This window comes from Podarcis cretensis (genome assembly GCF_951804945.1).
Source record: "Podarcis cretensis genome assembly, chromosome: 13".
NCBI lineage: Eukaryota > Metazoa > Chordata > Lepidosauria > Squamata > Lacertidae > Podarcis > Podarcis cretensis.
In genome coordinates, this window is record NC_137182.1 from 20,430,253 (window position 1) to 20,455,200 (window position 24,948).

Sequence of the window (24,948 nt, forward strand, 5' to 3'; positions counted from 1 at the left end):
TGCCCTGGGGTGTGAACAGAGACAGGGAGTTTGGAAGGCTGACAGCGTAACTGGGTGACAAGAAAAGGGAGTATTTTAGCAGGGCATTCTGGGAAGAAGAAAGACTGGGATCCATCTTCTGTGGGGTAGCTGGGAGAGATACCTGGGACCCCACAGCTGCACTGCTGTGGGGCACAAGCCCCTCTTGAAATGACCATCTTGTAAGACCTGGACTCCCTTCACTCAGACTGAAGGTGTAAATCAATCAATCAATCAATCAATCAATCAATCAATCAATCAATCATATTTCTTAAAAAAACAAAGGAAGCCATGTTGGTCTGTAATAATCCCCCCCCCCTTTAGATTGTTCTGTGCTTTTCAACATACACCTGTGGATCATGTTCATTTAATCCCTGTGTGTACAATGGCTGCACATATCAGCTAAAGCGAGATGTGTGTCTGTCAGAGGTGGGGCCTTATCGGTGGTGGTGCCTCACGCAGGACAGCAGCACAAAGTTCTCTGTGGGTTCCTGAGAGGCTCCCAAGGGGTGTGGCTGGTGCGTAGCTTCTTTAAAAAGCCCACAAAGCAGGCCCTTTTGTGTAGCTTCATAAGTATTCAAGGACACGCTGCAGTTGCTTGAGAGAGCAGTCCTCTGTACATACTCAGAGGTACTCTTGTTATAGAACAATTGCTTCTTTAAAGGGGCAAGTCAGAGGAAATGGTACTAAATAGGCATGCTTTGGAAAGGAAAAGAAAATAGAAGACCCAACAGTATCTTCAAGAGATTTTTTTCTTCTTACTTACACTGCCACGTAAGCAACCAACAACCCCCTGTTACATAACTACAATGGGTTGTGGGGTGAAGCGCTCTCTGTGTGTTTTTTTAAAAAAATTCTCGTTTAAATTGGACTGCCATTGCCAGCGCATGGGCATAGCTCAGGGGGTCTTCACAGTAGTAACCCGAGAAATCCAGAAGTTTTAAATGAAAACTGCGGCTCATTTAGGCTTCTCCCCCCTTTTAGGACAGGTGTCCCGAGTTCATTTTCCGCAGCTTGGCAGGCAAATTCTCATGATCTAAGGTCGCTCCCAAGGTGAGCAAGGTTTGAGGCCTCTGTTGGAGTTCGAGGTTCCCGGTGGAGCGAGCCAGCAGCTCCGATTTGGTTTTGAAGGCTGCCAACATTAGCTTCTCGCCCCCGTCTTCTGTGCCGCAGACGGAGGTGATCTGCTGGATTTTGAGCAGATCTCCTGTGCTACATGCTTTCTCCACGTTGCTGGAGCAGAGGCTCAGGACCCCTCTGTGGAGCTCCCGTTTGCCGGAGCAGATTTTCTGGAATTTGCTGGGGAGCCTGTTGCCTTTTTCTTCGAAAAAATCGAGGCAATCGAGGGAGGAGATCTTCTCCCTCCGGCTTCTGTTGCTCCCTGTAGGCGTGTTCAAAGGCGAAGGGAGAGAGAGGTTTTCTTCCTGCTCCTTCACGCTGTAAGGGGGAGTGGGGACTTCAAACGTTCCGTGGAACTGAGAGTAATCCACGCGGAAGAAACCATCTTCCAGCGACATCACAGGGAGGAACCGGTGGCCCCAGAGAACTTCATCTTCTGTGTAGGAGGTCCTGGCTTGGCAAGTCATCCCTAAGAGACCAAGAGAATAATAACAATAATAATTATTATTTATTATTTATACTCCGCCCATCTGGCTGAGTTTCCCCAGCCACTCTGGGCGGCTCCCAATCAAGTGTTAAAAACAGTACAGCGTTAAATATTAAAAACTTCCCTGAATAGGGCTGCCTTCAGATGTCTTTTAAAGATAGGATAGCTGCTTATTTCCTTCACATGTGAAGGGAGGGTGTTCCACAGGGCGGGTGCCACTACCGAGAAGGCCCTCTGTCTGTTTCCTTGTAACCTCACTTCTCGCAATGAGGGAACCGCCAGAAGGCCCTAGGCGCTGGACCTCAGTGTCCGGGCAGAATGATGGAAGTGGAGACGCTCCTTCAGGTATACTGGACCGAGGCTGTTTAGGGCTTTAAATGTCAGCACCAACACTTTGAATTGTGCTCGGAAACGTACTCGGAGCCAATGCAGATCTCTCAGGACCGGTGTTATGTGGTCTCGGCAGCCGCTCCCAGTCACCAGTCTAGCTGCCGCATTCTGGATTAGTTGTAGTTTCCGGGTCACCTTCAAAGGTAGCCCCATGTAGAGTGCATTGCATTAGTCCAAGCAGGAGATAACCAAAGCATGCACCACTCTGGCGAGACAGTATGCGGGCAGGTAGGGTCTCAGCCAGCGTACCAGGTGGAGCTGGTAGACAGCCGCCCTGGACACAGAATTAACCTGCGCCTCCATGGACAGCTGTGAGTCCAAAATGACTCCCAGGCTACACACCTGGTCCTTCAGGGGCACAGTTACCCCATTCAGGACCAGGGAATCCCCCACACCCGCCTGCCCCCCTGTCCCCCCAAAACAGTACTTCTGTCTTGTCAGAATTCAACCTCAATGCATGGACAGGATCAGTGTGGTTTCATTTTCAAAGTATGGTGCCATGGGAAAATGCTATTTCCCCAGATCCCCAGCCCACCCCTGTGCTGGACAGCTCCTTTAATTCTTCTTACCTGAAGCATCTAGAGATTAATAATAATAATAATAATAATAATAATAATAATTTATACCCCGCTCTCCCCGGCCAGAGCTGGGCTCAGGGCGGCTAACACCAATAAAACCACGGTAAAAACATAATAGGGGAAAAAGAGGGGGGGGGGGGAACCCAATTTAAAATACAGGTTAAAATGCAATTTAAAATGCAGCCTCATTTTAAAGTAGCTGATAAATCAAGACCATAAGGGGAGGGAAACATAAGGGCCAGACCGAGTCCAAACCAAAGGCCACGTGGAACAGCTCTGTCTTACAGGCCCTGCGGAAAGATGTCAAGTCCCACAGGGCCCTAGTCTCTTGTGACAGAGTGTTCCACCACGTCGGGGCCAGTGCTGAAAAGGCCCTGGCCCTAGTAGAAACCAATCTAACCTCCTTGAAGCTTGGGACCTCCAAAGCGTTGTTATTTGTGGACCTTAAGGTCCTCCGCGGGGCATACCAGGAGAGGTGGTCCCGTAGGTACGTGGGTCCTAGGCCGCATAGGGCTTTATGGGTCAAAACCAGCACCTTAAACCTGACCCTGTAGTCCACCGGGAGCCAATGCAGTTGGTAAAGCACTGGATGAATGCGATCCCATGGCAAGGACCCCGTAAGGAGCCTCGCCGTGGCATTCTCCACCCGCTGGAGTTTCTGGGTCAGCTTCAAGGGCAGCCCCGCATAGAGGGAGTTACAATAATCAAGCCTGGAGGTGACTGTCACATGGATCACTGTGGCCAGATCAGGGTGAGAAAGGTAAGGGACCAACTGCTTAATACGGCGGAGATGGAAAAATGCCACCTTTGCTGTGGCTGCAGCCTGCGCCTCCATGGAAAGGGAGGCGTCGAATTTCTTGACCCCCCAACCTCCAATTTTGGGGGTCTTGGGCATGGAGCCTGCCCTCGCAACCAAGAAGAGATGCAAACTGCAAACTCTCGCACGCCGTCCTTTGTTACCTGGGCAGGTAAGGCCACGCCCCCTCTAGTCACATGCAAAGGAAGTATGTCCCAGCCAGGAGGAAACAGGAAGTTTTCGACTGGCTGGGCCAAACATTCCCCTGCATGTCCACTCTAGGAAAACAAGGAATGTTGTACTTGACTGCTACTTATGTATCACATCCCACACCCCTTCCTTCCTAGGGTCAGCTAAACCCATGTGTGAACGCCACTCTTACAAGGGGCATTTGGGCAGCAGCAGCAGCACCCTACCGTCCTATTCTTCCCCACCCTGCCCCATGTTGGCTATTTCCTGTCTCTCTGCAACAATGTTATGCAAATCCATGAGCTACCTGCTCCATCGTTCATCTCCCCTGCCATTAGAGAAGACCCGGTTAATTTGAGCTACTCAGGGAGACACAGCCCGAAGACGAGTCTGCTCTAATATCCGATGGCAACAAATGACAGTGAGTGATTGATGATCTAGGACTGCAGGAATTCTTGGGGAAGGGAAAAGACGTGTCTCTCCTGTCGTTTGAGATTAGCACTGGCAGTAAAAATATGGCTATTAGTGTGTCACATCCTATATTAAACATTCACCGTATTATTAAAGAATAAATATTAGGGGCAAATGCCCTGATCCGGAGAATGGAGTTTGCATATGTGGATCTACCACTCTGGGTGTGCATCAGCTTGTTGTGTCTGTGTGCAAAATTGCATCCAGCAACTTGGAAATAACTGCATCAATGTATGTAGTTCCCCATTCTGATCCCAGCATAGAAAACTATGCACCAGTTTGTGCTGCTGGAGTTATCCATTGGTACAACAGTGTGCAAAGCAGCCGTCTGTCTCTTCTGTGATTCTCAGGATTGGCGTTATAAAGCCATGCTTAGCTTCGCCTGAGCAATTGCCCAAAGGCCCTTTCTGCTTGAAAAAGACAAAGTCCCTTCTGAGCTGCGCGTATGCCGAGATGAAAAATAATTAGAACTACAACATTAACAACATTAATAAATTCCGCACCCAGGCAACCCTAATCCCGTGACAAGAAAAGCTCTGTGGGGTGATCTGTATAAATCATGCAAATCAAACCTATTTTAGTATCTCCTCTTTCCTTGCTTAATGCCTGCTCTTATATTGTACGCTTATCTGTTTTGTGGATGGGCCGCTTCCTACGAAGCATCTTGAATTCACGATACAATTAAAACATACGTACAACAATCGCACTTGTAATAACAGTTAAAAACCATTGCATATTTAGGGGGGGAAACAATGCCACACAACTTCAAACCCAATACAGATTCCGACTGTTATAAAAATATCTGCTTGGAATGCTTGCTGAAAAAGGAAAGCATTTAACAGATGTCAAAAATACAAAAGAAACAGCATAACATAGCAGTTTTATTTTAGATGGTGTGTTGTTTTATTTTGCACAGTGCACAGTTTTGTTTTGAAAAACCATCTTCCATAATTTAGACTGCAATCTTATACGCCAGGTGTGGGGAACCTCTAGCCCCCCCCAGATGTTGCTGAACTACAACTCCCATCATCCCTGGCCATTGGACATGCTTGTGGGGGCTGATGGGAGTTGTAGTTCAGCAACAGAGGTTCCCCCGCACCTGCTATACATACTCACTTGGGAGTAAGCCTTATTGAACTCCATGGGACTTATTTCTGAGTGCACAGGATTGCACCGTTATCCTGAATTGTGGATAAGGAGGACGAGGAGCTATGAATCTCCCTGGCTTCTGATTCCAGTAAGGCATTGCATACATGCTTTCAGGTGTGCCTTCATACCCTGAGTGTTCAAAATTTGCTTTAAAAGAAAAGAAACTGTGAGTCTCAGGTAGTGAAATTCTGAGCCCCAAACCATGCTCTGTGCCCCTGCGGAACTGCAATGTTCACAGTCTGTCTTAAGTCCCACTGTAGCGTTAGCAGAAAAAGCTTCCTTCTAAAAGCTGCCTTAAGCAGCTATGGTTGGAACTACTGGGCTGGACTCAAAGGTGGCCCAGTGCTAGATTTACTTATAAGCTAAACAAGGTATAGCTTAGGGCCCCACTCTCTTGGAGGCCCCCCAAAAAATTTAAAAGAAAAAAAAAGATGTACATTTCCAAAATATAAGACAAAACAACGAATTAAATAAAACTTACATACAGCAACAGTGTTTTGATTTGGGTTGTTTATGCTCCTATGATGTAAATAATGGGCCCCGCCTGCTAACCTGCTCCCTAAAATATCATTGGTTTGCTCATTTCTATATATAGGGTGCCTACATTCTGCACGTGCAAATGGCTTTAGATACCTATTAGGTCCATAAATTACCATATAGCATATATTCAACACAAAAAACAGTGATGATTTGTTGTTGACAAAGGACAGCTGGACATATAAAGGGCCCCATTACCTTCAGTAGCTTAAAGGTAAAGGTACCCCTGCCCGTACGGGCCAGTCGTGTCCGACTCTAGGGTTATGCACCCATCTCACTTAAGAGGCCGGGGGCCAGCGCTGTCCAGAGACACTTCCGGGTCATGTGGCCAGCATGACTAAGCCGCTTCTGGCGAACCAGAGCAGCACACGGAAACGCCGTTTACCTTCCCGCTATAAAGCGGTACCTATTTATCTACTTGCACTTAGGGGTGCTTTCGAACTGCTAGGTTGGCAGGAGCTGGGACCGAAAGACGGGAGCTCACCCCGTCGCGGGGATTTGAACCGCCGACCATACGATTGGCAAGTCCTAGGCATTGAGGTTTTACCCACAGCGCCACCCGCGTCCCTGAGGTAGCCCCACTGAAATCCATGGGACAAGTTAGTCATGGCACCGATTTCAGTGGAACTAGCTAACATCTCTGCCTTCACGAGACAGGAAGGGAAGCATATGGCTTTACAAAGGGGGACGAGAGAGCGAGCGAATCAGAGCTAAGTTTGCACAGTTCATCCATCAGTTCTGTTTCCTATGGAGGTAACAAATCACCTGCTGTTCCATCTGGTGACAGTCAGTCTCCGGGCGGCCTTTATTGACTTAGCTAGATTTGCTTATGTGCTTTCCATTAACCCCCTTTTAACTGCCACATTCAGCCGGGCGGTTCTGAAGGTTGCAAGATGCATAATGGAGAAGGATGCTCTCGTGAGCAGATGCGGAATGCACATTAAGATAAAACGTCAGGAAAGCCTTTCTCCATTTTCGTGCATGCTCAGGGGTTTTGTTCAAGCCCAAGAGCTGGTTCTGAATAGTAGAGATTACCCTCTGGACAACACGGGGGACCTCTGAACACAGAGGCCCCGGAGAGGAATCACAGCCTGATCTTCCTCCTGCTGCTCAGTCCCACAATTCTTCTAGGATTTAGGAGACAAGGGCTATGGTCATGCCATCCCAATCTCCAAACAGTGAGAAGCTCTTGGAGTTTCAGTGGCTTACCTAGGATTTGGTTTCCATGGAACAGAGGTCAGCAGAGATTGTGGTGTCTTTAGGATATATTGACTGGGAGTGGCCGCCGAGACCATATAACACCAGTCCTGAAAGACCTACATTGGCTCCCAGTATGTTTCCAAGCACAATTCAAAGTGTTGGTGCTGACCTTTAAAGCCCTAAACGGCCTCAAAGGCCCAGTATACCTGAAGGAGCTTCTCCACCCCCATCGTTCAGCCCAGAAATAGAGGTCCAGCTCTGAAGACCTTCTGGCATTTCCCTCCCTGCGAGAAGTGAGGTTACAAGGAACCAGGTAGAGGGCCTTCTTGGTAGTGGCGCCTGCCCTATGGAACGCCCTCCCATCAGATGTCAAGGAAATAAACTATATGCAGTGGTTTTTTTCTGGGGGTACACAGGGGTACACATACTCTAAACATATTGTGAATCTAAGTTTGACCTCATTGAGGGGCAGTATTTCAATATGAGTGGGAAAATGAGAGTACCCCTAAACATTTTTTAATAGGGAAAAAAGCACGTCCTTCCACAGTTGGGATATAGGTTTCCTCTTGGCACATTTCTCCCTTTCATCCTGAGTTCAAGCACCTTCAAAGCCCTTGACACCTTTGGTAAAGGCTGTTCTCCAACTGGAACGCTCACAGGCCGGTGTTCCCCAGTTGTCAGTGTTTATACTACATTTTCTTAAGATTTGCCTTGAGAGAGTCTTTAAACCTCTTTTGTTGACCACCAGCATTACGCTTTCCATTTTTATGTTCAGAATAGAGTAGTTGCTTTGGAAGACGATAATCGGGCATCTGCACAACATGAACAGCTGATCCTGCTTCCCCCCCAGGTGGACCTTTGGACCACATCATCTCATGAACAATCTTTGAGCAAGTGTGGGGTGTCACTGGTGGGCGGGGCCAGGGGAAAAGGGGGTGGAGCAAGAGGTGTGACTCTTACCTCTGTACAGGAAGCTACATTCCAGCCTTACGGAAGCCAGATGTTTCTACAGCCCCCACCCTCCTGCCTTGCCAATATTTTCATTTTCCATCCAGGCAAGGAAGACGCATTATCACAGATCAAAAATACAGTCTGGCCAGGGAAAAGTGCTTGAAGGAGTGTGCAGAGCAGGCCAGGGTGGGGTCTAGGGAAGAGAGGGGTGTCCCAGAGTTTCCCTATAGGGCTGCACTCTGCCTGGGGGCTGGAGGCTCCCTGCACCTGGTTTAAGAAGTGTAAATTACGCTTGATGTTACATTTGATTAACGTATAATTTCCTATTTAAAATGTCAAATGACATTTACGCAGCAAGGATGGTTGGGCTGGAACGCATCCACAAAATTAATTGCGCTTCTCGTGGCTTTGACATTCAGCTACTGAACTGTGTTTTTCAGGACTTGGACGAAAACGCCAGGAGAATCCTTTGCCAAGCAAATCTTCCCTTTGCTTGGATTTGTGCTGTATTCTTCATACACTTTCGGAGAGCCAAAGTGGCATAGTGGCTAATGTGCTGTACTTGGGTATAGGTGCAAATCCCTACTCAGCCGTGGGTGGTCTTGGGCTGTGAGCCCTACTTTTCAGGGTTGTTGTTGTGAAGCTAAAATGGGTGGTGAGGGCAGGGAGGAAACAATGTGCCTTACTCTGAGATTGCTGGAAAAAAAGTGGGACAAAAATATAATAAATACGTACACCACTCTTCCCCTTCAGCTGCTCTGTTAACTCTGTTTAAAGTTGATGGGGCCTAAAAATATTACCCATACTATCAAGGGCTCATTTCCCTGTGTGCTCACTAATATCATAGGATCATAAATGTCAGAGGATGGTGTCTAAGAACTGGAGGAGGGAGCCTTATCAGCCATCTAGTCTATTCCCTCGCTCGATGCAGGAGAGCCAGAGAGTTAAAGCACCACCAGGGCACAGCCATCACCTGCTAAGAAAAGCTTTTCAAAGGCCAAATGGGGATCGTCCTTCTATCTTCCTATATACATAAAAATGGAAGGCTGTTGTCATGTTGCAGTTCATGTGGTCACCAACAGGTGGCCACATCAACTCCAACATGACCACAGGATGTCAGGTGGCCTAGGCTGCAGCTGTATTCATTGGAGGGGGAAGCACCTCCAATGGTTGTGGGGATAGGCAATGGGATGGGTGAGGTATAAAGGTAAGGAAGGTTGGGCCAACGTGGGTCTTGGTGGGTAGGCAGGGTTGGTGAGCAGAGTGAGGAGTGATGGCAGCCCCTGGTGAAGCAATAAATAAGTAATGACTGCGCAAGTCAGCTGACTCATATTCAAGTCAGTGCTGTTTAAATTTCAAAGACCAAATTTAAAACAACAACACGAGGGACATGTCAGCGAAAGAACATTTTGTAGATTAGCAGTCGAAATCTAATGATTGGGAAGTCTAGTAGCTAATGACCACAGAGCTGCAAATTTCTAGATAGGCAAACTTAGACCATAACTGGTGGAGAGAGGGCTCTGTGTAATGTCATTTCCCCTGCTTCCAGTGGCGGGAAGAAACGGGAGATATAAAGCCTTCTCATCCTCTGTCTGTCTGTCTTTCTCTGTCTCTCTCGCTCTTTCTGACAATATCTTTGCTGCAGACGGATATCTATCTGTACTCTCCCCGAGCACAGACTCCATTTCTGTATTTAACTATGGCTGTTGAAACCAAGAAGTATTTTACCTGCTCAATTTTGCTGCTGCCTTTGCTGTGTTCCAGTGCAAGACTGTCAAGTAAGTAAACAATATATTTTAAGCTTACTTTATAAGTTGTTGCCTGATTCTTTTATTAAGAGGGAAACAAGGCGGAAGCCAACTTACAGTGATACCTTGGGTTACAGATGCTTCAGGTTACAGACGCTTCAGGTTACAGATGCTTCAAGTTACAGACTCCACTAACCCAGAAATAGTACCTCAGGTTAAGAACTTTGCTTTAGGATGAGAACAGAAATCACGCAGCAGCGGCGCGGCAGCAGCAGGAGGCCCCATTAACTGAAGTGGCACCTCAGGTTAAGAACAGTTTCAGATTAAGAACGGACCTCCAGAACGAAATAAGTTCTTAACCTGAAGTACCACTGTATTTCGTTAGCTGGGATTGCCTCATAAAATGAAAGACTTCTCAGCGTAGTTTCAGTCTTCTATATTCTGCTGCCAAGCATAAGGTTTTAATACTCCACTCAACCCCCATGCCCATGGGAGATTGGAGGGATAAATTGCAACTAATATAGCTCCTGCCCATTGATAAACCATCCCACACATTTTGCTTGCCTAGCTGGCTTTAGAGCTGCTGCAACTTCACACAGAACAGTTTTCAAAGTGCAGCGGGGAGACTGCTGCCAAACTTGAAAGCTGGTCCTGGGGTTGAGTTGGCATATTCTCCAATTGACACCTGAGGTGGGCTGGCCCAAATTAAGCCCTGGAATAATGTGAGGCCGCTCTTTTGCTTCCCTATCCCAATAGAATAGGACTTCTCTTTCAAGAACTGTAAATGAGAGCTCTTTAAAAGAGAGAGGAAGAAAAATCCACTTATCTCCAGCGTTGTGCTATACACTACAGAATCAAGGCTCATTACTATAGAGCCAGAGGGGGAAGTCACATCATTAATCTCTCTGTAACCATCACGTTTCCTAGACTCTTCCCTCTGAAGCAGATAGGCCTCCAGGCTAAACACACAGAGGAATGGGGAGCCTCCAACAACTAGGGTGTCCTAGTTTTCTAACAGAAGCCAGGGCTCCCTTTCTTTCTCTTTCTTTGAGAGCAGCAGGGCAGGAGTAGAGTGGCAGCCAGCCAGGCAGCTTGCGATGATGAAAACACCTGATTCAGTGGGCAGAACCAGGAGAGGACTTTTCTTGGAGAGCTGGCAGAAGCTGGCCATGTTTTTTTTAGATACCAGTAGATAGATAAACTTTATTCACATTAGTCAACGGCCATAGCAACATAAAACAAGCAATATATACAAATTAAAATATATACGAATAAAAAAAGACAGTAATGGGTAAAAAGGGCAATCAAATGACCAAGATTATCGTTCAGATAGTGGCCCTTAATCTCACTGCACCCTCGATAAACCTAGCAACCTTCGCTGTTGTCTGATCCTTTTGATCTGATAAAAGAAAGAACAATGTGGCCTCAGATGGTCGGCCTGGGATGGTAAGTAAGAGTGGGGTAATGATCTCATTCCTCAGATCTTTATAAAGGGGACAGGACAGGAGAACATGAGCCACTGTTTCCAGATTACCATCTCCACAGGGGCAGAGTCGTTTCTCAGTTGGCATCTTTTGGTATCTGCCCTCAAGTACGGCAGAGGGCATCACATCCAATCTGGCCAGTGTGAAGGCACGTCTGTATTTTGGGATAATTACAAATATGGTGCCAGGGAATCAAACTGAGAAGGGGGGGTGGGGAAGGCATACCAAGGACAGAATTTCTTTATAATGGCCAGATCGTTCTGTTGCTCTAAGTCCTTCAGACACTGTCCAATTAGCCTTTTTGCTTTGATAAAGCCCTCATGAGAAGCTGATGTGGGCCACGTTTAAGAAGAAGCGGAGAACGGACGTTCGTTTTCTGGCGAACTTCTAGGGCCACAAACACACCACCCTTTTAAAGCAGTATAATGCCACTGAACGGACACGGGTGGCACTGTGGGTAAAACCTCAGTGCCTAGGACTTGCCGATCGTATGGTCGGCGGTTCGAATCCCTGCGGCTGGGTGAGCTCCCATTGTTCGGTCCCAGCTCCTGCCCACCTAGCAGTTCGAAAGCACATCATAGTGCAATTAGATAAATAGCTGCCGCTTTATAGCGGGAAGGTAAACGGCGTTTCTGTGTGCTGCGCTGGTGCAGGCTCGCCAGAGCAGCTTCGTCACGCTGGCCACGTGACCCAGAAGTGTCTCCGGACAGCGCTGGCCCCCGGCCTCTTAAGCGAGATGGGCGGCAACCCCAGAGTCGGACACGACTGGCCCGTACGGGCAGGGGTACCTTTACCTTTACCTTTAATGCCACTTTGAACAGCCACACAAAGACGAAACAACCGTCATTTCTTCTTAAGGATGCTGAGAGCTCTTAGGGGACCCCATTCCCTTCACAGAGCTACAATTCCCAGAGGGGTTTAACAGCCAACCCCTCTTCCCAGGGAACAGTGGAATGGGGAACCTGTGGCCCTCCAGATGTGATGGGCTCCAGCTCTCATCAGCCCCAGTCAGCAAGGCCAGTGGTCTGGGATAGAATCACAGAATTGTCTTTGCACAAAAATGGAAGCAAGAAGAATCACCAATGAAAGAAGAATGGCGGATGAAATTGATGGACTATGCAGAATTGGATAAATTAACAGGAAGGATTCGAAACTTGCGGGACCAGAGATTCTTAGAAGACTGGAGCAAATATACAAAATATTTGAGAAGTAACTGTAATGAACAGATTACGCTAGTAGGATTGCAAGAAGTTTTGTAAGGATGACTATCTGAAATATTGCAAGAAAGACTATGCGGAGAACTATTAGTTAATGATAATTAAGAGTAATAGAGAAATTAAGAAATGCAGAATATGTGATAAAGAACGGAAAATCACCAGAGGTGTTGATGGAAGTCTAAAATATTGTATAAGATAAGAAGTTATGTTATATGATTGTTGGAAATGATATGTTAAAAAAACTAATTAAAATGTATAAGGTAAAAGGTAAAGGTACCCCTGCCCGTACGGGCCAGTCTTGACAGACTCTGGGGTTGTGCGCCCATCTCACTTAAGAGGCCAGGGGCCAGCGCTGTCCGGAGACACTTCCGGGTCACGTGGCCAGCGTGACATCGCTGCTCTGGCGAGCCAGAGCCGCACACGGAAACGCCGTTTACCTTCCCGCTGGTAAGCGGTCCCTATTTATCTACTTGCACCCGGAGGTGCTTTCGAACTGCTAGGTTGGCAGGCGCTGGGACCGAGCAGCGGGAGCGCACCCCGCCGCAGGGATTCGAACCGCCGACCTTTCGATCGGCAAGTCCTAGGCGCTGAGGCTTTAACCCACAGCGCCACCTGTGTCCCAATTAAAATGTATATGCATATATAAAAAGAATCACAGAATGGGGCTCAAACTCACAACCCTGAGATTAAGAGTCTCATGCTCTACTGGCGGGGCTAACCATGGGAGATGTATTCTGGCAGCACCTGAAATCCCACAGGTACCCCCATCTTTGCACTATGCAAATTATTATTATTATTATTATTTAGTCAGCACTGTACCTGTAGTTTCGACGATGCCTTCCAGGATAACAACAATCTCAAACTGCTCGCTCCGTAGCGATCTCTGCGAGAGGGCAAAAAAAGGGCTCTTTTCATTGATTTCATGGCAGATGGTGAGAGGAGAAACGAGGAACAGTTGGTCGGCCCCAGTTCCGAATCCAACATCGAGCTCGCATTGGTCTAGTGGCAGAAATTCACCTTCTGGCGTCTGTCGTGACTAAAGAGAGAGAGAGAGAGAGAGAGAGAGAGAGAGAGAGAAGTCCCACTGAGTCGAGAGCAAATCTCACAGCAGCAAAATGATAGGGACTTTTTCGAGGTGTTTGTATGGTGTACCTTTCGAGCTGCAGACACTCCATTGGAATTAAAGCTGAGAGAGTTTTGAGTGGGGGTGAGCTGAACCTGGGTCTGGGTGAGATTTGGGTGCAAGACCCTCTCAGGCAAATCAATGGTAATATCTTGGCCCCACCCATTTCATGCATGCACCCACACCTTCAGGGCGGAAGAGCAAACTCCCCCATCAGCCAGAGGACGGGTCTCGGTTTTTCCCTCCAAAAGGGGTGAGGGGGAATCATACTGAGCTGTGTGCCAGTGGCAGTCAATTCTGTGTCCAGGGCAGCTGTTTATCAGCTCCATCTGGTACGCAGGGTGAGACCCTACCTGCCTGTGGACTGCCCTGCCAGAGTGGTGCATGCTCTGGTTATCTCCCGCTTGGACTACTGCAACGCGTTCTGTGTGGGGCTACCTTTGAAGGAGACCCGGAAACTACAACTAATCCAGAATGTGGCAGCTAGACTGGTGACTGGGAGCGGCCGCCAAGACCACATAACACCGGCCCTGAGAGACCTACATTGGCTTCCAGTATGTTTCTGAGCACAATTCAAAGTGTTGGTGCTGACCTTTAAAGCCCTAAACGGCCTCGGCCCAGTATATCTGAAGGAGCGTCTCCACCCCCATCGTTCAGCCCGGACACTGAGGTCCAGCGCTGAGGGCCTTCTGGTGGTTCCCTCACTGTGAGAAGGGAGGTTACAGGGAACCAGGCATAGGGCCTTCTTGGTGGTGGCGCCCGCCCTGTGGAACACTCTCCCATCAGATGTCAAGGAAATAAACAACTATCTGACTTTTAGAAGACATTTGAAGGCAGCCCTGTCTAGGGAAGTTTTTAATGTTTGATGTTTTATTATGTTTTTAATCTTTTGTTGGGAGCCATCCAGGATGGTAGGGGCAACCCAGTTAGATGATGATGATGATTATTATTATTATTACAACTCCCATCAGCCTGGCTCATGGGAGTCATAGTCCAAAACAACTGCCAGGATGGGCAAGCACCTCGTTCAGCACCTTTCACTCCTGGATTGAGTAGAGTGTTGCCATTATGCCTGCCTCTTCAGTGCCTTCTCCAGTGGTGAGCCTTGAAACTACCATTTTAACATTCCACAACTGCCTGCAGTCAAAATGCTACAAGGGGATGCATTGTGGGAAATATATATGGTGGTCAGCTCTCATTCCTGGTCACCCAAGGCCGTTGCCTGCCAGCACAGGACCTGCCTGTTAGCTGAAGAACACCCACACGATTTACAAACTTAATCCTGGGCACCACAATCTACCAAACCGCATTTCTAAAATCTCTGCTTGATTTCCTTCTCCCTTCCAATCCGTTTTCCTTTCGTGTCATGTCTTTTTAGATTGCAGGCCTGAGGGCAGGGCTGCCTTTGTCTCCCGCCACACCATCGCCTGTCAGCTTCTCTGTGACTGAAGAATGGGGTTAAATAAAGTTGGGAAGGACAGCCAGCTGTGCTGATTAAGTCAGGCATAGGTAAACTCGACCCTCCAGATGTTTTGGGACTGCAACTCCCATCATCCCTAGCTAACAGGACCAGTGGTCAGGGATGATGGGAACTGTAGTCTCAAAACATCTGGAGGGCCGAGTTTGTCTATGCCTGGATTAAGTGTTGCAATATTTGTTTTCCATCGCTAGGAAAAGCTACAGTTCTGGGAATTGTTGTTTCTGGATGGGCGATTCTGCTCTCTCTTTTGTTTTTGCACGTCATGGACACATTCATAGAGTGGTGGATTTACACTGGCCTGTAGCAGATAGCTCAGTCCGTAGAAGATGAGCCTCGGAATCTCAGGGTTGTGGGTTCAAGCCCCACGTTGGGCCAAAAGATTCCTGCATTCCGGGGCGGGGTGGACTAGATGTCCCTCGGGGTCGCTTCCTATTCTATAATTCTATGTCCACACATCACTCTACTTCATCAGTTGCGCTGCAATGCTTCTCACGCAATACCACATTATTGCCACGGGAAGGGATCTTCTTGAGCTGTAGGGCAATAAACAAAAGCAGGGCAAAAAAGACCTAATCCTATCCCTTTGCAAAAAAACAACCTTACAACATTTGCAGCATTAAAACATCGGATTTCGGCACGAATTCTCAGGGCAGTTATGTCTGCTCTGAAACTTTCAGAGGCGCAAACAGAATTGAAGGGGGCATCACTTATCATGATATTATCATGAACAAGGCTGTCTGGAAGAACCTGATTGGAAGAACCTGATTGGAAGAACCTGCCTTTCCCCACTACCAAGGCTCCCCCCTCCCGGAAGGAATTACTACACACGTGTGTGCGTGGTTAGAAGCAATTTTCTGGACTGTGGTGGCTACTGGGGGAAAGGCAGACATTGCGGCTGTCTGGTGCATTTCTGGTAATTAGCGGAGGGATGAGGAATTAGCAAGGTGTTGACAGCAGATATGGGCTGAATCATCTTAAAAGGGGAAGAGGGAAATCAAATGGAAATGAATGTGCAGAACGGCAGCTGTGATATACGAGATTCCTTGCAAGTGGTGCTGTTTTGCAGGGTGCCGGAACTTCACCCTGAACGCCTCCCTTGCTCTCTTATAATGGTGCCCACCTGAGAGGTGCTGGAACTGAGTTCTGGTGAGTTCTGGTGAGTTTGGGATGGAAACCGCCCCCCCGCCCCCCGCTCCCCGCTTGCAAGACATTTGATCAAATACAGTGGACACTCAGGTTGTGAACGTGATTCGTGCGGTCTGCGCACACGTGGGTCATGATTCAGCGCTTCTGCGCATGCGCAAAGCGAGATTTAGTGCTTCTGCGCATGCGCAAGTGGCCAAACCCAAAAGTAACCTGTTCTGGTACTTCCGGGTTCGGCACAGTGCGCAACTCGAAATCGCATAACCCGAAGCATCTGTAACCCGAGGTATGACTGTAAACGGAAAAGCATCTTGTGGACCTTAAAACGTCTGTTCTGGATGCACCCAAACACTGCAATCTGCTCCCCAAACGCCTCTCCATTCTCCTTCCCTTTGCCGCAGAAGCACCAGCATGCCTTGCCGACCTGAATTAGCCAGACATGTGTCCCCTGATTTCCTCACTGTCATCTTTATGAACCAACATGTCAATCCTCGCTCCTGCTCAAAACCACAGTGCAATTGGCCTGCTAACCCAATGTGATGCTCTGTGCCCGAATGGCCAAGGCTCCTTTAATATTATTATTCCTGACCCACATTGCGCATGCACACCCCGCCCCACTGAGGGAACCGGTTTCCCAGTGGATGATGAGAGCAGGCAAGAACGGAGGTCAAAGGGCTTTTCGAAAGGCTCCCACAAAGCATGGTTCATTTGAGACTGTCGATAGACAGGAGCAGAGACGTTCAAGCTGCAGAAGGCCTACTGGCCGTGATAGCAATGCTCTCTGGCAGCAGTGCTTCTGAAACTGCAGGAGGGAGAGAGGGCTCTTGCTTGTGGGTTTCCTACAGCCATCTGGTGGGTCACTGTGAGAAAAGGATGCTGGACTAGGTGGGACATTGGCCTGACCCCGTGAAATGAGAACTGGATATGGAGGAAAGGAAATTATTAAAAGTCATTTTGTGTGAATGGCTTTATAGGATCGGGTCTAAATAATGCAACGTCGAAAAAAGAAAGAGAGAGAGAGAGAGAGAGAGAGAGAGGAAGGAAGGAAGGAAGGAAGGAAGGAAGGAAGGAAGGAAGCCCCCTTTCTGAGCAATGTGAATAATCAGAGGATGTTTATGCAGGCTGAGACCCTACCTGCCTGCGGACTGTCTCACCAGAGTGGTGCATGCTCTGGTTATCTCTTGCTTGGACTACTGCAATGCGCTCTATGTGGGGCTACCTTTGAAGGTGACCTGGAAACTACAACTAATCCAGAATGCGGCAGCTAGACTGGTGACTGGGAGCGGCTGCTGAGACCACATAACACCGGTCTTGAAAGACCTACATTGGCTTCCAGTATGTTTCTGAGCACAATTCAAAGTGTTGGTGCTGACCTTTAAAGCCCTAAATGGCCTCAGTCCAGTATATCTGAAGGAGCGTCTCCACCCCCATTCTTCTGCCCAGACACTGAGGTCCAGCGCTGAGGCCTTCTGGCGGTTCCCTCACTGTGAGAAGCCAAGTTACAGGGAACCAGGCAGAGGGCCTTCTCGGTAGTGGCGCCCTCCCTATGGAACACCCTCCCACCAGATGTCAAAGAGAACAACAACTACCAGACTTTTAGAAGACATCTGAAGGCAGCCCTGTTTAGGGAAGCTTTTAATGTTTGATGCATTACTTGTATTTTAAAATTTTGTTGGAAGCCGCCCAGAGTGGCTGGGAAAGCCCAGCCAGATGGGCGGGGTATAAATAATAAATTATTATTATTATTATTATTATTATTAAGCTTTTTAGCACAGCCCTCCAGAGCTCAGTCTGGCCCTTGAGACTCTCTCCAGAAAACATCCCTCTCACCAGATTAGGGCGCACTGAATTTTTCTCTTGCTAGATTAGGGCGCACTGAATTTTTCCAACTTTCAAATTCCCCAAATGAGGGGTGTTAAGAAGGTGTAACACGACTTGGGAATATTTTGGTGAAACAAGTCCCGTGGAGAAGCAGAGGGCAGCCTAAGCATAAATAAGGCAATGCTAGGATAGTTCAGGAAATGCTTTGAGGCTCACAGTGGGTGAGTAAGCCTAATATTTCCTTCCCCACGTTAACAAAATGCGGCTGCAGAGATACCTGCATCTGTTCGCCTGCAGGAGGAAAATCAGGTTAGCGGAGGCCATTTTCAGTATGGTGCGGCTGGGGAACATAAAGGGTAAAGGGGCCCAACCTTTCTCTTCAAATCTTCTGTGGGAAACTGCAGCCTCCAAGAAGTGCCTTTTGTAAAAGGGGGGAATTGGAAACATTGAAGAGAAGAAAACTCTGCATGACTCCGCATCGTGGGCAGTCTGACCCTGAGGAACAGAGAAATGAGTAAGGCATGGCCTGAGGAGAACAAAAGGAGTGAGAATGTGGTATGAAGAAGAATTCAGAAAGCTGGTGCCCGCTGGGTGTTTTGGACTACAATGCCCCGTCAGACCCAGCCAGCAGATAAGGGCGACTTTGTGTGTGTCTGCCTGCCTGTGTGTTCTGACAAGCAAGTGAGACAAGGCCTTGACACCTCTAGGAGGAGGTGAAACTTCATGCTGGCTGAGGTGTTGTTGCCAGAGCTTCTGATTATTTCCTGTAATTAAATCCGATTTCAGTGATCTAGGTTTTCAAAAGGGAAGGCCTCTTGGATCTGAGAGAGGGTCACACACAGGGGCGTCTTACCCATAGAGGCTAGTGGCACGGGGTGCCAGGGTGCCAAGTTCTGGAGGGTGCCAGGCAAGAGGCAGAGGCTGGATGCGGCGCCTCCTGGCATCAGTTTGCCACCCTTGCCCGCTTCCACCATGCTGTGCTGAAGCAGCGCCGCGCCCAGAGCCTCTGTCTGCCATGGCCACTGTGGCATGAAGTGGCCAGCTGAGCTGGAAGCCGCCGCGTCCAGCCTCTTCCCCTGCCGAAGGAACCACCCTCCAGCCAATGCCCACCTCCTCCAGCCCCGCTGGCAGTGCCATCCTCCCTAAAAATCTCTGGGGAATGGGGTGTGTGTGTGTGTGTGTGTGTGCCGGAGGGAGCTTTGCACCATGGCGCCGGATATGCGTAAGACGGCCCTGGTCACACACCTTCCAACATTCCTCTGATGAAAATTAGGTTGTTGTTGTTGTTTGAATTTATATACAGTGGTACCTCAGGTTACATACGCTTCAGGTTACAGACTCCGCTAACCCAGAAATAGTGCCTCAGGTTAAGAACTTTGCTTCAGGATGGGAACAGAAATCCTGCTCCGGCAGCGCGGCGGCAGCAGGAGGCCCCATTAGCTAAAGTGCTACTTCAGGTTAAGAACAGTTTCAGGTTAAGAACAGACCTCTGGAACGAATTAAGTACTTAACCTGAGGTACCACTGTACCCGGTGGCTCAGGGTGGTTCACAGAATAAAATCAAGATATAAAACCACAAAATACCTAATAAAAATAAAAACAGTAACCCAGTACCCCTCACCCCACAAAAAACACATTTTAAAAGGGCATAGGATATAAATTTGATCAACCAAAGGCCTGGTTAAAAAGGAACATTTTTGCCTGGCACCTAAAGGTGTATAATGAAGGTGCCAGGCAAACTTCCCTGGGGAGAGCATTCCACTTGGAGGGTCTGCAGCAGACAGGGCATAGTCTCCGGTGGCACTGATTCAATAATTTCCACATTAGTGCCAACCCTGCTTTTGTCAAGAAACAGTACCATCCATGTTGATATTAACGGTGGTATCCATTTAGTCATACTCAGAGCAGACCCACTGCGATTAAGAGGCATGACTTACTTAGGTCCATTAAGTCAATTGGATCTGCTCAAAGAGTATAATTTAGTTGGCTGCAACCATAGGAGCCAACTCCTAGGGGCCGAAGTCCCTTTGCCCCCCCCCAATAAAATACTTGAGGGCACCCCCAAAGTTGATGAGCATTACCATTCAAATGGTGTGTGTCTTATGATCGATTATGCGGGATGGGGCTTACCCTCCCCCCTCCTAATATTTTATTCAAGTCGGCAACCCTACATGGGCCTCGTTTTAATTTTGAGAATTGGGTGCTTTTTTCATTTCTCTCTCCCCCCCACCCCAATTGCCCGTCTCCAGTCCCAGAAGCTTGCAAAGGACTCAAACCCTAGAGCTGCCCTTTCTCTAGAAACCCCCCTCCCCCCCTGTTCTCTGCTCCCGGCGCGGCACGTTGCGCGGAGATCCCCGCGGCGCGCGCAATGTCGGCGTGCGTTTTTACGCGCCAGACTCCTTTTGCGCGCAGCGGCGTTCTGGCGGGGTTGCTTCCTAACGCGCCAAGGTCTCCGCTTCTCCCCGCTTCGCTCCGGAGGAAGCAGGCGCACGTGGACCAGCCAGCCTTCCTTATCGGAGATGGGGATGGCGAGAAGCCCGAAGGCGGACTGCGCGATAAGACTTATCTCCCAGCCGGGCTCGCTGAGTCGGCGGACGGAGCTGCTTCTCTAATCAGGTGCGGGAGAAGCGGAGAGGCGCCGCCGCCTGCGCTCAGCCACACGTGGCCCGGGAAGGAGGGAGCCCGATGGCGCGCCGCTCTCGCCCGGAGCTGAGTTGGGCACGGCGAGGCTAGTAGGACCCGTCGGGGTTGTTGGAAGCTGGGCAGGAAGGGGGGGGGGGGCAGAATAAGCCAGGGCACCACTGAGAAGTAGGCATGGGCGTATCAATCAATCAATCAATCAATCAAGTCAATAAATAACAATACTTAAAACTAAAAGTAGAAATTGTAGAAGGATAGTTTTCATGAGCAGAAAAGGAAGATAAAAGAACTGTTGAGACATTTCAGTCCAAAACTACTCATGGGCCACAGGGCCCTCCCAAGCACAAAAATTATTGAAAAGCATTGAAAGTACTCAATTAATTGAGGTTCTGCCCTCCTCCCCCTTATGAAAGCTTGCTTACTGTAGTGGGGGTATTTTCTACCTGTGATTTCCCAAAAAAGTTCAACAACTACTTTTGGGGGTGATCTAGAAAAAGCTTGACAACTTTGGCTGCCACCCCCCCCCCCCAACAAAAATCCTGGCTACACCCATGAATTTGCGAGACAAGAGACAGAGGGTGGTGACAGGTGAGTGTCCTGCCCCCCAATAAATCCTGGCTATAGCCATGGAAGTAGGGGTGCCAACTTGAATAAAATAATGGGCCCCCCCTATATAATAACATGATGCGGCACACAGACACCATTTTAATGGCAATGAATGTCCATCACCTTTGGGGGCTCCCAGTCCCCCTCAAATATTTTATTGAGGGGGGCTGAATAAGGCCTTTAGAAGTTGGCTGTGATGCTGAGAAGACTTGGAAGGAGAAAGCCCTATGGAAGAGGGTCTGTCTGGCTTGCAGAAGCACTATGCATTACCATCTTAAATAATAATAATGAATAGCAATAAATGCTTGGAATAATATTAATAATCTGGAAAGGACACCAGACCAGAGTCTAAATCACCTCACTTCACTACCAGCTTGGGGCTTGTAACCCTGTCCTCATGTTTCCCACACAAACCTCTCCTGCCTTGCTCTCCATCAGCAGGTAGTTTCAAAGGTAGACAGCTTCTGGAGCTGTTGTTTCCACTGAACTATGGCTAACTCCAACTGCTGATAGACTTGCAGCCTCCAGGAATGTATTGAATCTCTTTTTGAGTCATCCAAGCAACCTCTTGCAGCAGCAGAGTCCCATCAGTTTTGCCAGCCCTGAAGTGCTTTCCTACGGTTATGTCCTGAACTCGCCATCCATTTATTTCATTGGGTGATCACTAGTTCTCAGATTAGGAAGAAGGAAGGGTGCGGGGGAATATCCACTTTTCCCATGCTGCCTCTGAGCATGCACAAAGTAAAATCCTCCCTCAACGGCAGTATCATATGTTCAGAATTAGAGACAGTGGTTTGAAGGCAGAGGTTGTATCCTGAGTACCTCTGTTTTTAAAAATTATTAATAGAAATTAAACCCTGCTTGCTTGATCATCCCAGATGTGTTGGGGTTAGCTATGGTAACACAGAGGTGGCAGAATGGCAACATACACATGCTCAGAAACACTCTTCACATAACCCACAACTAAGCCTTAGCAAACCCTGAGGCTGAGCCCCATTTTATATTAAGTCCCAAGGCTTCCAGAGTCCTCCTGGAACTCTTCTGAGACCAGGTGCACAGCCTGGGAATCATTTTGGACTCACAGCTGTCCATGGAGGCACAGGTTAATTCTGTGTCCAGGGCAGCTGTCTACCAGCTCCATCTGGTATGCAGGCTGAGACCCTACCTGCCCGCAGACTGTCTAGCCAGAGTGGTGCATGCACAATGTGCTCTACATGGGGCTACCTTTGAAGGTGACCTGGAAACTGCAATTATTCAAGTATGCGGCAGCTAGACTAGTGACTGGGAGTGGCCGCCAGGACCACATAACACCGGTCCTGAGAGATCTGCATTGGTTCCCAGTATGTTTCTGATCACAATTCAAAATGTTGGTGCTGACCTTTAAAGCCCTAAATGGCCTCAGTCCTGTATACCTGAAGGGGCGTCTCCACTCCCATCATTCAGCCCAGACACTGAAGTCCAGCGCTGAGGGCCTTCTGGCGGTTCCCTCATTGCGAGAAGTGAGGTTACAGGGAACCAGGCAGAGGGCCTTCTCGGTAGTGGCGCCTGCCCTCCCATCAGATGTCAAGGAAATAAGCAGCTATCCTATTTTTAAAAGACATCTGAAGGCTGTTTAGGGAAGTTTTTAATATTTAATGCTGTATTGTTTTTAACACTCGATTGGGAACGCCAGAGTGGCTAGGGAAACTCGGCCCGATGGGCAGGGTATAAATAATAATTTTTATTTTTATTTTATACGAAGGCACAAGTTCTGTTATACTTTGGGGACTAGAGATTTGACTTTTTAAAATGAAATCAAAGCAGACATTTTCCAGGGGGCTCAAGTGTTGTGAGAAGACAGCAGCAGCAGTAGCGCTTTAGAAAGTTATGAATGCTGCTCCTTATATGACCTTCAGAATCAAGGCTGGCAGAAGTGCCAAGGTGCCAGCTTTTAAGTGCTGGCTGCCAGGGTGACCCACACGTGCCCTTCTGGTGCTATGATCTGTCGAAAGTCTCCCATCGCTCAGCGGTCCAGCAGCGACTGCCTTTGATAGTCAAAGTGCCTGGGTTTTGGACTTGGGCCATGTCAGAGAACGGCTTGTTCCGCGGATGCAGGAACTTGCGAAGACAGCAGAGGAATGCGGGGCGACAGCTTGAAGCACTTCCTACTCCTGCGGCTGCGGCTCCAGCAGCAGGCAGAGCTCTTGCCAAGAGGAACAAGGGCTGGCTAGCTGCAGATTTCCCCTAAATGCCAGCCACCGGTGCAAGAACGAACCCCAGAGCTAGTTTTGGATTTTGCACGGCCGGATCGGCATTGTAGAAGAATAGCTGGGTTCTTGCTGGTGAAGCCATAAGTAAGGCAGATCTGGGCTTGCCTAGTACGTTACAGTGCTTGGCAATTACAGTTAGCATACCCTCCAACGTTTCTTCAATGAAAATAGGGCTGTCCTATTCCATAATAGGGACGTGGGTGGCGCTGTGGGTTAAACCACAGAGCCTAGGACTTGCCAATCAGAAGGTCGGCGGTTCGAATCCCCACGATGGGGTGAGCTCGCGTTGCTGTGTCTCAGCTCCTGCCAACCTAGCAGTTCGAAAGCACACCAGCGCAAGTAGATAAATAGGTACTGCTCTGTTGGGAAGGTAAATGGCGTTTCCGTGCGCTGCTCTGGTTCACCAGAAGCAGCTTAGTCATGTATACCTGCTCCCTCAGCCAATAAAGCAAGATGACCACCACAACCCCAGAGTCGGCCACGACTGGACCTAATGGTCAGGGGTCCCTTTACCTTTATTCAATAATAATAATAATAATAATAATAATAATAATAATAATAATAATGCTCCACCCATCTGACTGGGTTGTCCCAGTCACCTTGGGCAGCTTTCTGAGAAAATATGCAACAGTGATTTTAAGGTCAACAACAGCTTCTTAAGAAACGTGTTGAAAGAAAACATCAAATACTGTAAGCATGTGTGATACAAATTCTAAAAAGCTGTATAGCAGGCATAGGCAAACTCGGCCCTCCAGATGTTTTGGGACTACAACTCCCACCATCCCTAGCTAACAGGACCAGTGGTCAGGGATGATGGGAGTTGTACTCCCAAAAAAATCTGGAGGGCCGAGTTTGCCTATGCCTGCTGTATAGAATGACAAGGAAATGAACTTGGTTTGTGTTAATAAGAATGCCTGGCATTATATTTGCAATAATAGTCTGGAATTTTGTTTATTTGTCACCGGACAAATCTAACTACCCAGATTTCTAAGTGGCATTATACACCCCCCCCCCCAAGAAATTAAAGGTTATAGGATTGAGAAGAGAATATTGACAAAAACATTGTGGAAGAAAAGGGAAGATAGTTTTCCATATGTGGTGGAGATATCCATGCAGAAATCTTATGGATTATTCATTTCGTGGTAGGTTATAATCTCCTAGGTACTTCAGAGGCCCTGTTGTTGGGGGAGTTTTTCAAGATTATGTAAAGGAGGGACTTTCAAGGCATTATTCAATATTTCCTGGTTGCAGCTAAAATATGATTGACAAGACTCTCTGGAAAGATGTTAAAATCCCCGAGGTGGAAACTAGGTTGTTGAGAATTTGGGATATTAGAGCTGCTAAGAAGGCAGCAAATTATGTTAAATTGAGAGAAGCCGGAGTTTTTACCGATGCTTTTGTTTAAAACGGCATCTGTTTCATTGTCTTCTGAAAGGAGATCCTATCCCTGACAGGTTTTGACTTTCAGTGATACGGTCTAGATTTAGGAAGAGTGAATGTTTGGATTACAGTAAGAACAAAACAAGGCAATAACAGTAACAGACATGCAGTA

The 24,948-nt window shown here is 48.1% G+C and overlaps 1 protein-coding gene across 1 annotated transcript in view; it reads right to left on the minus strand.

Moving 5' to 3' along the window:
- Window positions 1-298: 298 nt before the first annotated feature.
- Window positions 299-24,948, minus strand: part of LOC307200793 (G protein-activated inward rectifier potassium channel 1-like) — a 28,332-nt gene continuing 3,682 nt past the window's right edge. Inside the window, exons 2-3 of the mRNA XM_079949742.1 lie at window positions 13,154-13,370; window positions 299-1,606 (exon numbers count right to left, since the gene is read on the minus strand). Coding sequence (XP_079805868.1) covers window positions 999-1,606; window positions 13,154-13,370 — 825 coding nt within the window. The 3' untranslated portion in view covers window positions 299-998. The remainder of the gene's footprint in view (window positions 1,607-13,153; window positions 13,371-24,948) is intronic.